Below are 16,276 nucleotides of genomic sequence, written 5' to 3' on the forward strand. Positions count from 1 at the left end.
AGTGTTTTACAAATGCCTGCTGTGGACAGAATTGGGCTTCACAGTATGCAAAAATAGCTGTGCGCTGCATGCAAGGATATAATATTTCACATGGCTGGAGAAAATGTGATAAATCAGGTTTTTGCTGGATTTGCAAAAATCAAGGAACTGGGGGATTCATCTCTGCAGTTGAGTCCTGAGCTCTTGCAGAAGCTGACAGGACTGTCTGGGGTGGAGAGTCCCAAGTAGGGAAGGGGGACTGGGTCCCTGAGGCGTGTAGGACATCTATGAACATCTCTTAGCTGTGAAGAGACAAGCTCAGATTTTGTAGTCATTTGTTACAGAGCCCAAGAAGCCAATGTGAGTCCAGGCTGCAGCTGCAGCTTTTCTCCTCTGCCTTCGCCTGGAAGCTGTTGCTCTTAGTTCCTGCTCCGTTCTGCAGGAGCCCTGCAGGAGACCCTGGTGTGCAGCGAGGTGGAAAGGCAGGGACGCTGTAGAGCTGGGAGGTTTCTGCATTACCTGTTTCGTGCTGGGATCACACTTGTGTGCTGAGGAGTGAAGCTGTTGAGAAAATAAAGCACCAGGGACTGAGATGAGGAGAGCAGTCCAGAGGCACAGAGCCCTGGTCCTTGTACCAGGCTAGCTCTTGGTGTGGAAGAGATTTGGCGAGCAGGGGAGCGGAGGAGCAGTGCTAAGCCCTGGTCCCCCCCCTTTTGTGTCCTGGCTGGCAGTACATGCTCATGCAGGTTCCTTATCACACTTTGCACTTTCCCACCCCAGTCCCAGCAAGGGGCACAAACATGTACAGCCAAACCACACAGGGAGTTGCCCACTGCCAAATGTCAGTGCTCCTTCCTGCACGCACCTCCCTCTCTTCTAATCATTCCCTGCTTCCCTTCTGGCTTATCTTGTCGCACCTTTCCAGGTGAAAAAGGTTCACAGATCCTGCAACCCTCCTTGCTCCCCCTCTCCCTTTGCAACCCCTCCAGCATGCAGTGAAAACCAGTGACAGGTAGACCTGAACCTGGCTTAGTAATGTAAACAGTTATTTACAGTTTTGCTAAAATTTCGTGGAAGATGACCTTTTTAGGTCATCTAAATGAAGCAAATGTAATTATTAACATGTTTACATTAGGTCTCATAAAAAAAGGATCACTCTTGCCCAGCGTGATGCTCAGTTCCTCAGGTCCTGAGACCTGATGTGGTACCCTGAAAGATAAGACAATTTCCCATCAGGGTTAGCAAGAGCAGGATCTGGTTTCCTAACCCAAGGCAGGTGGGATGGCTGTCTTTTACTATGTCCAGCAGCCTCAGACACCAGGGTCTGTTATCCTGGTACTCCATCAGTGGTAATAATGGGGCTGATTGAGGGGTTTAAGAGGAAATATCCTCTCCCCAACACTGAAAGTATGATGCCAGCCTTCCCCGTCCTGTAGATATTCTCATTCTGCCTTTAAAAGCTTTTATATGTTGGAGCACAGCTAAATACACTATTGGGGGTCTGAACTGTGGCTTCTAAACACTAAGAGGTGGGGAGTAAAATGTAATGGCTCTGTTCTTTCCTAAATAAGTGATGGCAAATGACGGTAAAATGAGCTCCCGAGCTTGTGCGTGCAGAGAGGAATTTAGTCCCATTGTGAACAGGATGATAGCAGATGGATCACAATAATATTGGGTTTTCCTGGATATCATGTTTAAAGCTATACCAGAAACAAGGGAGTGAGCCAGGAGGTTCAGTGTTTTGGCCACCACTCATAAATGTCTGTGTGTCACAAGCCAGGACAGAATTTGTTCTCCATCATGCTTGCTTCTAGGGTGGAAATAGCCAGCCTTACAAGCTATGCATCGGTATGACTCACTTTCAGGACGGACTGGGGGCAGTGGATGGGGGGGATGAAATTTGAGGACCTTTTCCCTGCTGGGCTATGCGTACACAAAGACCTGGACCCAAAGCACACACCTACCACCCATAGTTAAGGTTTGTCCCTTCCAGTCAGGACCACCAGGAAGGAGAGTCTTGTGTCTAGCGCTGCAAACGCCCACTGTCTGGCAAGTCCTGGGAGGTACTGCATGGCGCTGGGCTCAGTCCAGCTCCTGGGGAGGAGCGGCACCTCCACGGCTGGCATGAGCTAGCCTGTGCAGAAAGACCAAGGGCTGCAGCATCTGCGCTCCCCCTCCTGCCTGACTGGGCTTGAGAAAGCCACCCTGGGCTGAGCGGGACACCAGTCTGCAGCAGAGGCTGTCTAGCAGCTACCCCCACCACCAACCTTACTTTCTAAAATAGGTAGCAGAGAGACAGAAACCTGAGCAGTGAAACAGTGGCATCTGGTTGCCAACAGAGCTGTGTCCAATGGCTGTGGTCTAGTGTGGGTTCTCTGGTGTCTAGTAAGAGTTGTGTTCATCTATTTTTTTTCTTGGTGGTGGTATTAGGCCTCTCTTATCTACCCATCTGTCTCTTTCCACAAAAAAATGTAGGACCCAAGTATTTGAGACTGTTACATCCCTGTCCACACTAGCCAAGAGTTATTAGAGGGAAAACAGGTGGAGGCAGCGTGATTACCCAAGCCAAACCAGGTAAAAAGGAACAAAGAGCAAATGGGTGGATGATGGAGCTTCTGCCATGCCATGCCGTGCCATGCCTGTGAGAGGAAGGGAGCCTCACTGATGTTTCTCTCTTTTTCAGGGGGAGTTGCTGAGCCCGTGTCGATGCGATGGATCGGTGAAGTGCACGCACCAGCCATGTCTGATCAAATGGATTAGCGAGAGAGGATGCTGGAGCTGTGAGCTGTGTTACTACAAGTATCACGTCATTGCCATAAGCACAAAGAACCCTCTGCAGGTAAAGGTACTAGAGACATTTCAAAGTCTTACTTATTTTCATTTCTATTTTTGTTTCTCGGATCAAGTGGATTTTAACTGCCTGGGTTTTCCTTCCATGTGCAGAGTAGTCTGTATGTCTGAGATGCTTAGAAAGAGTTGTTGGGGGCTGGTCCAAGGAGGCCCCATGTTTTGCTCAGTGGTACTGGGGGCATCCCTTGGGAGTCTGCTCTTTCTGTCCTTTGACAATTCCCACATTCACTTGCCTCCTGCTGAAATGCCAGTGTGACCACGATAGTGCTGTAACACCTCACAGCCTTTCAAATGTGTTCATATGAGACCACAGGTATGCCATTGTCCCCAGGGGCAGAGGAGGACAGAGCAGTTATGGGATTTGCTACAACAGAGCACACAGTCTGCAGCAGAGCAGTAATTTGAGACTCCATGTGTTGTGCCATTAACCCCTATCTCCTCCTGCTGAGCCTCCTCTGAGTTGGCATGAGGGATAGAGGAGGCAGATGGAGGGCTCTTACAGCTCTCCTCTCTGATCCTGCCACCCTTTTCACCTTACTGCTCCCCCATGACCAAATACATCCTGGCATTGCACACAAGGCGTTGGCTCTGATACTCTGGTCTCTCCAAGCCTGATTCTCGATGAACATTTGCAGATGTGCACACAACAGGTAAAGCACGTCTTGATGTAAGTGACTGTGAAAGGCATCAGAGGACCCACCTTCTTTCTCTTCCGAGTTCAAAAGCACTGTGTTTTAATAAGCCCCACTGCAGGCTGGTAATTTAAAATCAAGATTCAGAATGGGGAAAACTGTGGCTGTTAAAAATGGGATAAATTATCCTTAATAGCTATTGATTTATTGCGGGGGCAACACCTGAAGATGGATTAATTGCTGCATGCCTTTGCTGAGCACCATTAGTGCCTTGGACGTAGGGAAGCACGTTACATCCAGGCACTACTGCTTAATTAGCATCATCTGGACTGGAGAGACATTACAGCGGCGTGCTGTGGTTTAGAGATGAGAGCAACATCCGTAAGGATGTTGGTCTGTCCAGCACCTGGTGGAGGGCTTTGGCTCTCTGCTAGTTGCTCTGCTCTCTAACAGGAGTCAAGGGCTTTCCTAGTGATGGTGCCCAGTTATACAGGGGTGGGGGGGAATTCAAACTCCTGCTCTCTCCTCCAAACTGCAGTCACTGTGGTTTTTTTCCAGGCCTGAGGTCACTAACCACAGTGAGGAAACAGGGGCAGCCCTTTAGGACTCCAGACTTAAATGAAGTAGTGAAATTAGTGGGGCGTCATGGGGAAATTTTGCTGGGGGGAAGGGAAAAGACTGTCTGCTCTCTGCAAGTCCCTACAGCTTCTGATTCAATTTTCCATGTGCCATGGGCTGGAGAGATCAGTAGTTTCATTCCAAGCCCCAGACCCAGGGTGTTTTAATTTCTTGGCTTTATTAACTCAGAGCAGATTGAAACACAGGAGGGGAGATGTGGACAAAACAGCATTTGTTTATTTCTGGAAAGCTGGTCCATGAGTGCCCTAATGCTTCCTGTGTCTCAGATTGGGGGTGCGATGCTGAGCAGCATTGGAGGTTTGTGGGTGCAGATTTGCAAGCTTGTGTGTAGCCAGCACTGCCTTTAATGAATGACCTCCAAATGCTCTACACCTTCAGGTGGCTCAGAACAACAGGTCAGTGACTTTCCTCCTGCTCCTCACTAGGCTAAAATTCGTTGGAGCAAGCTCCCCTCCCACACACATGTTTCAAAAGCCTGTGCAAAGCATTGCTCTTTCTGGGCTCCCCTGTTAGAAAGTGTCCTGATCTGATGGCCTTTGCCATGAACGCAGAAACTGTGTGGCAGGAGCAACTGAGTTAGAGAGCTCAGCTCCAGGAGTGAGAGTCCCAGAGGAGCATGCAGACCCTGGGCTTGAAGGCTGCATGCTGCTGGCTTAGACTTCACAGCACTTCTTGCAGAAGCACTGGGAGATTTGGAGGGTGGGAAGAAGCAACTGGAGTGAAAAGCCACTTGATCTGAAATAAATGCAGTGTGTGTGGAGTTATAGCTGCATGCCCAGGCACCCTATCTGGTGCCAGCACAAAGGCACTTCTGGGAAGCAGGTGCTACATTAGCAGTAGTATGTGAAGTCCCATGGGAAGTGGCTGATGTACCAGGCCTGGACTTTTCACGAGGACTAAGGGGGCTCAGGCCCCCCATAACCCATCACCACACATGTCTTGTTCCTCAGTGGCTCTCACCATCCTCTGATGCTGGGAAAGGGAGGCAGAGAAGACCCAGGTGCTGTGATGCCCTGACACTGTGCCATAACAACATGTCACAGCATGTGCAGGCGGGAAGAACATCCTTCCTGCTCAGTCTTCACCCCATTTGTGGATAACAGGATCACCTGGACATATAAGCATGTCTCTCTAAGTAAAGCAATAGTCCATGGGCTTTCTTCTCAGGGTCTGCTGGAACTTCTGCCCAGCTTTATTCTTACTAGAAAGCTCTGAATTTCTCAAGCACAGGTTTTGGCAGGAAAATGCTGTAGGAAGTCATGGTTGTCTGTTTATTTCAGACCAACCGTAATACAGGCAAGGACCACACAAACCTCACCTCCTTGTCAAATGAAAACTGTTTGAGTGATGCTCTGAGCCTGGCTGGATTTGAACCAGCAACATGGCCTACCTATCCCCTGTGTCTTCTCATGTGGTAGTCTGCTGGAAAGCCAAACCCAGGCAGCTGGCAGGCCCTGGGCTCCCTGAAGCATGTCCAATTGGTCCGAGCAGAGCAGCACACCCGACACCCACATGTTCCCCAGGATCTGCATGTTCCTCTGCCCATTTTGACATCTGCTGCACATTTTTTGGAGTGCATAGGAACATGGTGTGGGCCAGATGTGTGTGGAGACTTGCGGCGTGGGCAGGGAAGTTACAGCCAGGGGAACATGGTTCATGCATAATTAACACAGACTCCTTCCAGCCTCCAGGCTGTTATGATGTCTCATACCAGAGAGAGGCCTTTAGTCTGGTATTTTGGCAGAATGAATCTCTATGAATTAACCACCCCCCCATCCCTGGATTGCATGCATTTAAGAGCAAAAGTCTTAAAGCAGCAACACTGCAAACCTGCTGATACTGGGAGATTAAAGTTGTTGAATGGCATGGCAGGTGTCCTGTCAAGCAGCAGTCAGGCAGCAAATGAGTAAAAGTATCCCATCAGCTGTGCAACCAGAAGATCCAGAGATTTTGTCTGACCATCCATACTTCGTATCCATCCATTCTCCTGCTCTCCAGTCTGCCAGTCACCGAGACAGGAGCCATGGGCATGAAGGATTTAAATGCTCCTCTCCATTGCAATATTTGTGCAAAGCTCATGATTTTAAAAAGGCCCTGAAGACACAGGGGTTTGAAGCACATGATAGTACTGCAGGCACCCTCGTGCTGATACACAGTGGAGTAGCTATCTGCAGATGGGACTCCACAGTGGATTTCATCATACAGATCCTTTGTAGCCGCTCCTGAGCCACATCCACTCTGATGCTCTGATTTTAGCAAACAGAAAATCTGTTTGAACCAACCTTCCCAGCCGTACAACCGTCTGCAGTCTCGGGGAGTTCAACTCTGCCTTACAGTTGTTATCCTTGACTCTTCCTGTATTGTGGGTTGTTTCAGCTTCAAAGATCCTCAGTTATCCAGTGCTGGGGTTGGAATCTGGTCCCAGTTCTCCTCTGGCTCTATTCTGACTATGGTGATGCTCTGTTAAGAGCTGATGAGCATTTATTTATATGGTCTCTTCATCAGGACACCCACACCTGCAAGAAAAGTGGCCAAGGTCCCAGGATGTTTGAACTTCAGCCTGAGCTCCTGAGCTAAAAACCTTGAGGCAAGTTCACTGGTGTCTCCTGGTTGTCCCAACTTGCTGAATCACTTGTGTTGAGTATGAGTTTTGGCTGGTCCCTGCTGAGCTCCAGCTGCAGCCTGCAGACTGCAAGCAGTGGGTGCAATCACAGCAAGAGAGATTTCATGGCTTCTGCCTTATAACAGGGGCTTTCTAGGATAGCGATACTGTAGCCTGAGTTTTACCAGATACTCTGGCACATGGAGGAGAGGGGGTGTCATCACTGCACGCTTCCGTTACATGGCCATAGTGGACCTTCCTTCCTCCCTGCTGCCTTTCCAGTATCTGAATAAGTCACAGCATCTGCAAATGTACAGCAGTGTATCACAGTATCACAGCAGTGGCATAACTTTCCTTGGTGAATTTATAAAAAGAAAAGCCATCCTCCGAAAGATAATTGAGGAAGATGGTCAGGGCCTTGGGACAGCAGCAAGGGGAGAGCCAGACCTAAGCAGTGCTGGGAATGGTCCACTCCAACCTTCTAGGAAAAACCTCATCTTGCTTGTGATCCTGGGCCTGAAAATTAAATTGCTGACTAGCACAGCTCAGGATGTTAATGATACATACTAAGGGGACGTGTCAGATACAGCAATAAAAATAAACTGAACTGCCTGAGGCAGGCATGGGGGAGCTCTCAGAGGAGTGTAGGAAGGCTTTTCCAGCAAGCAAGGCTTCTTTGCAAGCTGCTGCAGTAAGACATAGATATCTTCTGCAGGCAAATATCTGCCTTGGATCTGCTCGTGCTGGTGCTTGGGAACCTTTGGAGACTGATGGTGCCAAAGAAAGGAAGATACGTATCAGGCCTTAAATACCATAGTAATGACATTATTAATCTGTGTTACATTAGCAGTGGGAGTTTTCACTCACAAGCTTCCGAGCAGAAGCACTGAAGCAAACAGGGAAACAGATTTGTCCCAAGTACAACACATAGGTTATGAAACAGTGCAAGTGAACAAGAGTGACGTGACTGTCAGGCACTGGTCCCAGCTTGGCACCTTGGCTAAGGTCATCACAAATGTCAGACCTGGGCTCCTAAGAAACCCTTTGTGAGGCATCTGGGTCGCAGAGCTTTGCAATTTGGGGAAAACAGGGAAACTTGGGGAGAATCAGTCCAAGAGTGTGTGGTGTTTTGCACGTGCACATCTGGGCGGTGTGCCAAAGCACTCGGCCAAGGGGGATGGTAGCAGAGGACAGACAGACAGCTCCTGAGTGAATGAGGACATTTCTGCAGAACGGTCTGGAGGGACAGAGCCCTTTTTCTAGCACGGGTGGCAAGCCACTGCAGAGAGCTGCTTGGGCATGCTCTGAAGCCATTGTAAGCCCAGAGCTCACAAAGCTGCTCCTGTTATCCTGCAGGAGCCTTTAAAGGTTTCTGGTACCACCAAGTCCTTAGTTCTGTCCTGTTCAGTGCTGGCAGAGCATCTGTAGAGCTTTCTACCTGCCTAAAGGCCACATTCCTGATTGACAACCTGGGTGAGCTGCCAGTTGTTAAAGGTGCACTTCAGTACAGCTCAGCAGCTACCTGGGACTCAATAGTCATTATCAGCTGAGGAAAGAAGGGCTCAGTTTTAGGTCTCTCCCTGCAAGGTGGGATTGCTTGACACTGTGACCTTGCTAGAGCTTGAACATTTGAGCTGGAGATTTGGAGGGAGGGGGCTGTGTCTGCAGCCAAGCATTCAGACAAAAAGCTTTGGGGGTTTCAGATGTGCTGGTAAAGGCACTCTGCAGCATTGCTGAGACCTTTCTTTGCAGCTCTAGCAGTGACCCAAGGACAGTAGGGTCACCTACCAAATTGCTGGTCTGCTGGCCATAATGATGGTGGAGAGGGGTTAGGAAAACGGGTTATTTCCTGAGGGCTGTTATGAAATCTGAAAGTCCCAGTGCTGTGATTGAGGCAGGCTCCCAAGGCCACCCACATCAGGCCCAGCTTCTGCAGCTGAAATTCATCAGCACGTTCCACCTCTGAACAGCACTTGGACCCTTCTGTCTGTGCTCTCACTGGGTAACATGCTTTATCCCCTGTCTCACCCCTTCTCTTTGTGCAAACCTCATATCCTAAGACATGTAGCAAAATGAAATTAAAAGATGAAAAATAATGACTCCAGTTATTGGTGGCTCAGGCTAGCTGTGGGATGCTAAACTGCAGCTCTCAGGGTTGCCAGAGAGGAAATACAACACATTACTTACTTTTTTTTTCTTCTGGAAAATATTAAATTCTTCTGCAAGCTGGTTATTTTCCCCAGTGTTCAGCTCTGACCCATTTACCTCCTTGCCAGAGGGTAATCACACCCCAGTGCCACCTCCTGAACAGAGTCAGGACTGCTGCTGTGTGTGTCACTGTCACTTAGTGCCACATGCTGGGGGAGAGTCTCCTACCCCCTGGCACAGTTGACGGACTCCAGCCTCTTCATTATCGCTGCAGTGAACTTCCCAGCAGCTGCTGCCAGCTGAGCAGCGTCAGGGAGCGTCCCTGTCTGTGTTTCAGCCTCTCTGTTCCCAACCGAAGGGAGCAGGGTTTGAAGTTTGTACTCAAGTGTAACTTCTCTGTGCTCTGAGCCCCACCCCCTTTGACAGTATATTTAGTACTACACCTAAGCCTTCCTGTCTCTGCAAAGCAGTGGTGCTGGTTGTATGTGGCTTCTAGTTGTAGAAAACAGCTCCTTATTCTTTTTCTGTCTTTAACCACTACCTTGGAAGGACCTGTTGCTACCACTGGCCTTGCAGTGTGCCAGACAGATGGTGAGGAGCCAGTCCATTGCCTTCTCTCGAGAGAGAAATGATGCAGAATGATTTGGCTGGCACAGGCACGCACGGGTCAGCATGAGAGACCTGCAGTAAAACCTTCTCACACAGCACCAGGCTGTGCACTGGGCTCCATGCACTCCTGTCCCCTCAGTGTTTGCCAGAGTTAGTGGAAGGGGAGATGAGGTCTCGTGAATGCTCCAGGGGTGGAAATGCAACGCCACACATGTACCCAAACCCTCTCCCCGCCAATGCCTCTAGTCCTGGAGCTCTGAGCTGATGGCACTGGTTGCAGATTTGTCCTGCATCTGCTTATGGTGCTGATGAGAACAAAGCTGAAGAGCTGACGAGGACAGCATAGCTGCTGATCCCACCCTCAGAACCCAAACTTGGGGGCAATGGGTGCTGGGTGGCCTTTATTCTGTCATATGTCAGGAGAGGAGTTTCACAGCTGTGCATCCTCTGTGCTCTCCAGTACCCCTGCATCTAGCCTTGACCCGTTGCAACTGGCACCACCAAGCTTCCAACCCTAAGAGGAGGGCTGTTCACTACCTCAACTTCATGGCACAAAGGGGCTGCTTGTGTGGCTGGATTTGGTGGAGGCGTTGAGCAGGTCGGGCTGTGACAGAGTGGAAATGGGCTGTTGAAGAGATCACTGAGTGTCCCCAGTGCTCTGTGTTTGCCTTTGGCTGGGCCAGCTGCTGGAGCGGATGGCAGGAAGGGGACTGGGGTTAGCTAAGCCCAGGAAGGGGACTGGGGTTAGCTGAGCCCAGTCCTGCTTCAGCAAGGAACAGGGTCTCTCTCTGCTCAGCAACTTTATGGCCATCTACTCTGTGGCCAGCTATGAAATAAGCTGGTACCACCCACCTCACCGATACTGCACATCCCTGACATAACAATTTGAGAGCTGTCTGCCCTTGCAGGATGTAAGCCAAGGAGCAAAGGCTGGCAGAGGCAGACACTTCAGCTCATGTCTGAGCCAAGCCAGGCAATCTCCTTCCAGTTGCAACCCGCAGACCTCAGCATCAGGCTGAAGCTGTCGTCTGTTCCTCTCCAAAGGCAGCCCTTTGCAGGGGAGTGCATTCAGTTCAGGGTTTGGTCATTGGACTGGTAGCAATACCATGCAGCCCTGTAACCAGTACAAATCACCTGTTGTTCTTCTTACCCTTTGACCAGGGCTCAAAGTCCTCCCTACCTCCCAAAAAAACACTGCTAACTCCTGGGTGGCCTGGGCATTAAAGAGGGACCCAGCAACTGAACTCCCTTCTTGCCCTGCAAAAGGATGGGACAAGGCTTGACAGGTGACCCTGCCATCCCAGGGTATGTTTGACAAATGTGCAGGGTGCTGAGGGCTCGCCAGAGATGCCACTTCACAGGGATACTGCATTTGGGCTGAATCCAGACTAAACATTTTCAATTACTGTGAATCCCCTATACTTGTAAGAGGTTGAAGTCTGCCTTTATTTATCCTTCTGCCAGTCCCACTGAGATTTCAAGGGCATGTATCTCACAGCTAAAGGTGGCCTATATACTGCGATGCCATGAGAGACCGTCTCTCCCCAGCCTGTTTATGCATTTGATTTCTGATTTGCAGAAGGGGCTATGGACCATGTCCCCAAGTCTTGTTAAAGAAAGCAATTTCTCTCTTGGTTTTTACAGGGCAGTTCTCTCAGCAGTGTAAATCTGAGTGGGGAGGTTTTATGATGGATGACAGAGAGGAGTCCAGGTTTAGGATATTTATACCATAGCTTATACAAAGCTATTTGACATAGTGAATGGATTTGGGGGAGTTATTTCTATTTTTTTCTTCTTCTGAGGAAGAAGCATTGACGTTTACCTTGGAACACAGCCTGAACGTGTCATCACCTAAAGGCAGGGTGTCCTGACCAAGGCAACTTGTGTTGTTTGTAACAAGTTTTGTGGGATGTGCACTGCTGCTGTGAGATCCTACCTAGTGCTGTGATCCTGTCAGCTCTCACAAAGTGGCACAGAGCCAGCTCATGGGAGGCCTCCAAAGGAAAGCTTGGCTCACTGAGACACTTCTTCTCATGGTAATAGGATGTCCTGGTTGAGGATGCTGCCTGCCCTCTATTTGAGGGAGCAACTGAATGTCCTGGTTTGTCATGGGGATGTTATTTTTGGTGTCTTGCCCCCAGTTCATCCTGCCTCCCTCAAGTCTCTGTGCTTTCTGGTGAGATGCAGGATTCCTCCCCATTGCCTCTTTAGGAGTTGGGGCCATGCACTGTTGAACAACTGCCATGCTCCACCCCAGATGTGAACCAGGTAAAAGCATCTATGCTCATAGGTGCTCTTTAAGATCTCCAAAACTACCACAATGATGCAAAACAGCAGTGTGCCTGAAGTAACTAATCTCTTCTCTTTTTCCTTCCTCCTTCCCCTTTGTCCCCTCTTCTCTTCCCCATTGCCTCCCCTTGCAGTGGCAGGCCATCTCTCTGACAGTCATTGAGAAGGTTCAGATAGCAGCGGCCATCCTGGGTTCCCTCTTCCTCATCGCCAGTATCTCATGGCTCATCTGGTCGACCTTCAGTCCTTCAGCCAAATGGCAGCGCCAGGACCTGCTCTTCCAGATCTGCTATGGAATGTACGGCTTCATGGACATTGTCTGTATAGGTGGGTGATTGTATCTCATGGCATGGCCAAGGTCGCCCACCCGCTCACCCGCAGAGAGGAGTGGGAGATGGCATGGAGAGCTGACCGGTACAGCTCGGCTCAGATTGAGTCTCCCTGGCTTTTCCTCCTCTTTGATTGCACAGCACCTTTGTTAGAGTCCTTCCCTGCTCATCTGGGCAGTCCTAGTGTGTCTCCTTGGCTGGGCTGGCAGAGGGACCTGCAGCAACCCCAGAGAGACACAAATCTCTCTTCAGAGCAAGAAGAGGAGTGTAAGGCTGAGGTGTGTAAGGCTTTTGAGAAACTCCTTCCTTTATGGAACAGATAATTTAGGGACTGCCCCATGGTTGGGTACAGCAGGGTCTCCCCACATGCAACTCCTTGTCTCTCCAGCCCAGTCTCTTTGCCGGACAGGGGTGGATGCCCCTTCTTTGGCCCACCCTGGAGCTGCAAGTCCCAGCCAGCCCAGGTCATGGCCCAGCCTGGGGTCCTTGTCAGATTGCTGGTACAGAGCAGCTCTGAGGATGAAGCTGCCTCACACTAAGCAAGCCCAGACAGTGAAGCAGATGCTGGCAGCCTGGCCACAGCAGGGTCTCCCTGAGAGCTTGAGCTGTAGCCCCAGTGCAGGTCTGTGTTGAGGTTTGAACTCAGCCAGCAGCCAGAGGCCACGTGGCTGGCCGTTCACCTTCCCCCTCCCTGGTGAAATAGGGGAGGGACAAAAAGAAGAGAATTCGTATGTTGAATAAAAAGAAAGAATTTACTAAATATAACAAGAAAACAACAGTAACAATAGTGAGTCCAAAAAGAAACAGGTAAAATGCAGCAGTGGCTTACTGAGCGTGACAACAGCAACAACACGACCCGACGAGCAAACGGTGCGGTGCGAGCCCAAGCACTATCGAGAGCCCTCCTGAGAGAGAGCCCACTTACCTAAATCCCTGGGCATGACATCACATGGTATGAAATACTCCAATGAAAGTTAACTCCATCCTGGTCAAAACCAGGACAGTCTGCAAGATGGGGGGATGTAGCTGACAACACCTATGGGCAGAGGCATTCACCAGCCAGGCCATTGAGAGAGCGGTGGTTACCAAAACAGTCCAGTGAACACCAGCCACCTCCAAACGTGCTCCTGAGCAGTGTTCACCCAAGCACATGTCACCATATAACATCAGTTCAAGTGACCCTGACAGGAAGCAAAGAGGGTCCCAGAGAGCTCTTCATGTCTGGGTCCTTCCATCATTGGTATAAAGGCAGAAGGAACCTCCCAGAAACTCAGCAGGACAAGGCAGTCCTCTTGACTTGGTGGATATGTGTTTGTGTGAGTAGAGCCTCTCCAGAGGGAAGGAGCACAGCCCCCAGTTCAGCCCTCAGGAGGAGCAGGACAGGCTACATCACAGAGCAGCAGTTGGTGAAATTGGGGTACAGAAGTAAAACCCAGCGTCAGGGACAGAGGTCTGGGCTGCATACCCTGGTATCCACGTTCAAATGGCTCTTGGTTTTAGCATCCTTCCAAGCACAGGACTTGGGCCTGTCGAAAACCAGGCCAATTCCTCCCACTGTTGCCACCACTGTGCTTTCAACAAGATGTAAGCTCAGCCTGTAGAGATCATCCTGCTCCTCCAGGAGATGCTGGTGGAGCTACCACATCTCTCCAGGAACAAGGGGTGGCAAAGGGGGTGAAATAGAGATGGGCAGCCCCCACATGTTGGCAGAATAGCCGCTGGTGATATCTTCTTGCTGGTGGAATTGAGAGTTGAAAAAAATCATGCCTGTGTGTGTGCGTTTGTGTCACCTTGTTGGCAGAGGACAGAAGTGGAGAGCCCTGGCCTGGGTGGATGTCAGTAGTATGATTAAGTGGTTTTGGTAAAGCTTCAAGAGCTGAGGGGAACTGATTAGCTCATCTGTCAGTAGGACCTAAATCCTCCCACATGGTGAAGAACAAACCATGGCAGGCATGAACTGAAGGGGAACTGGGCAGACAGATTCAGATTTGAAGTTCTTTGTTTCTTTCTTACTAATTTTTTTAAGGGTCTGGCCTCTATTTCTCTAAGCCCTAAGCTGGGAGTTTTTCTTTTTCCCAGCCAAAGAGCAAGCGGCCATCCCATTCCCAGGAACATTTCAGAGTCATGACTTGGGGCAGTCCCTTGTCTCACGATCCTCCCTGCACAGCTGGTCCTGGTGGGCCAGGCATGCTGGCTTTCCCACAAACTCAAAAGCAAGTGGGAAGCATTACAGATGTAGTAGCTTAACATGTCTGTATGTGACTTCTCTTGCCCAGCACCTCAGAGACTACCCAGAGATGGCTCCACTTGTACTGTGTGCAGTATGTCTGCCTGTGCTGCCAGGCAGCCCACCCGTGCTCAACCAGGAGACATGATGTTCTGGACCATGTGGGCCTTTGTATACATTTCCCTAGAAAAGCTCATATGTGCATGCAGCCAGTCCTCTGCCTCTGCCATGCTCCAGTGTAAAACTTGCTTGTATTGTGCATCAGTACCCTTTGCAATCCCAGCTGCTGCTGCTCCCGGGTCTGCAGTGGAGTGGAAAGGAGCTCTGAGTAGTGCTAGCTGAGATCCGGTGTTCACTCTCCTCCTCCTTCTCTTCTTTCTCTGCCCAGGTTGAACCAAGTGATAAATGAGGTCTTCAGAGGGAGCTGTGACTCCCTGGCTGTCGACGCAGTCAGGTCTCTCCTCTGAGTGACTTCTCTCCAGCCCTGCTGATTTTGGGGGCCTGCACTAGTGCTAGCCAAAAGGCTGATCTGTCCCATGGAGAGGCCAGGCCAGGTCAGGCCAGCAGAAAGGCCTGATCAAAGGGAATTCCGTGACTGGGCTTAATTCCTCATTCATTATAGCTTTGCTTGACTGTGATGGATGCAGCAATGCCAGCTCCCTAGAAGACTCACAGTGAGTTCCTCGCTGTGGAACAGCTATTCTCCCTCTCTATCCTCTCCCAGACCTTGCAGCCTCGTGCAGGGTCTTTGATCACAGCCGGACAAAGCTGACTCTAGAGATTCAGAGTTCTGCTTCTGACTGCCAACATGGCCCGAAGCCTCTTGTTACTCTTCTCTGGGCTTTAGTTCCACTTCTGCAAGTTCAGGATAAAACCTCTCATGGATAATTGCAGTGACAACAGTTCTTGAAATACCAGGGTGCTGTCTGTGCATTTCAGTGTCTCCTCCTCCGCAGTCCAGCCCTTTTCCCCTTTTGCTTTCTAGCCTGTGGGTGGGTAGGAAAGATTTAGGAACTAAGAAATGCTCAGCGATGGTGAAAGAGCAGGACATTAAGTGCACTCAGTTCTACCACACCTGTTTTTTTCAACTAATGTAACACACGCATTGTCTGTGCATTGTTTGGTAACAAGCTGGGCAGCCTTAGCTATCAGAATGTTATACAGTAGGTTCTACACTGATTGTATGAATTCCAATTGTTCCTTCCCCCAGTTTGACCCCAAGTTTTGCTTTTCTGGAGAGGAGCAGAGTTTTGAAAGACAAGGTATTTACTAAAGAGCAGATGTGCTGAAGCAGAGCTCCTCTGTAGTTCCTGTCAGTTCCCACTTTGGTTGTCCTTGGATGTTGGATGTCTCATGTCCATTGAGTGGCCAGTGACATTTGTCCAGGGGGCAATTTACACACCGTGTCACTGGAGGTGCTCAGCAGGACACTTCCTCTGGCACTGTAGAGTCTCCAAGCTGGAGAAGACGCCAAATCTGCAGAGATCCTGACTATCGTCAGACATGGAATACTCACCTAGTCAGCAACTGCCCAGCTGTTTCATGTGGTCTCCTCTCTATCAAGTCATTAAGGGATTTAGGTAGCAATTTGCCAAGAGAGAGATATTTGTGGAAATTTGCATGTGCAATCCCATGGCAGCACTGGTCTTTCCAATGTGGACTCAAAGGTGAGGGCACAAGTCCTCACTTGCACATATAGCTCCCTAAGCACAGATCATTTGGTTGTTGTTACCTTCACTTGAGCTGTACTTGATCTGAAATAGTCACATCATCCCCAAGCTGAGCTCTCAAAATATGTCTGTTAACTCAGAGACTATTGATCCATGCATCAAAATCCAGGGGTCTTGGGTTTGACCCTCAGCCACTCACATTCAGGAATACACTAGTTTTCTTTGGACTTTGCTAGATCCTAGCATGCTCCTCAAAAACAGTTGTAAGGGACAGACACCATTTGCTACCCCTTCACCCACCA

General features: G+C 49.8%; 1 protein-coding gene across 2 annotated transcripts in view; it reads left to right on the forward strand.

Moving 5' to 3' along the window:
- The window catches only part of MARCHF4 (membrane associated ring-CH-type finger 4), a 104,284-nt gene that overhangs the window by 69,811 nt on the left and 18,197 nt on the right, over nt 1-16,276 (forward strand). The window contains exons 2-3 of one of the 2 annotated variants that reach the window (XM_074873511.1): nt 2,663-2,824; nt 11,883-12,075. In XM_074873511.1, coding sequence (XP_074729612.1) covers nt 2,663-2,824; nt 11,883-12,075 — 355 coding nt within the window. The remainder of the gene's footprint in view (nt 1-2,662; nt 2,825-11,882; nt 12,076-16,276) is intronic. The other variant, XM_074873512.1, reaches the window with a different exon arrangement.

This window comes from Strix uralensis, chromosome 6 (genome assembly GCF_047716275.1).
Source record: "Strix uralensis isolate ZFMK-TIS-50842 chromosome 6, bStrUra1, whole genome shotgun sequence".
Taxonomy (NCBI): Eukaryota; Metazoa; Chordata; class Aves; order Strigiformes; family Strigidae; genus Strix; species Strix uralensis.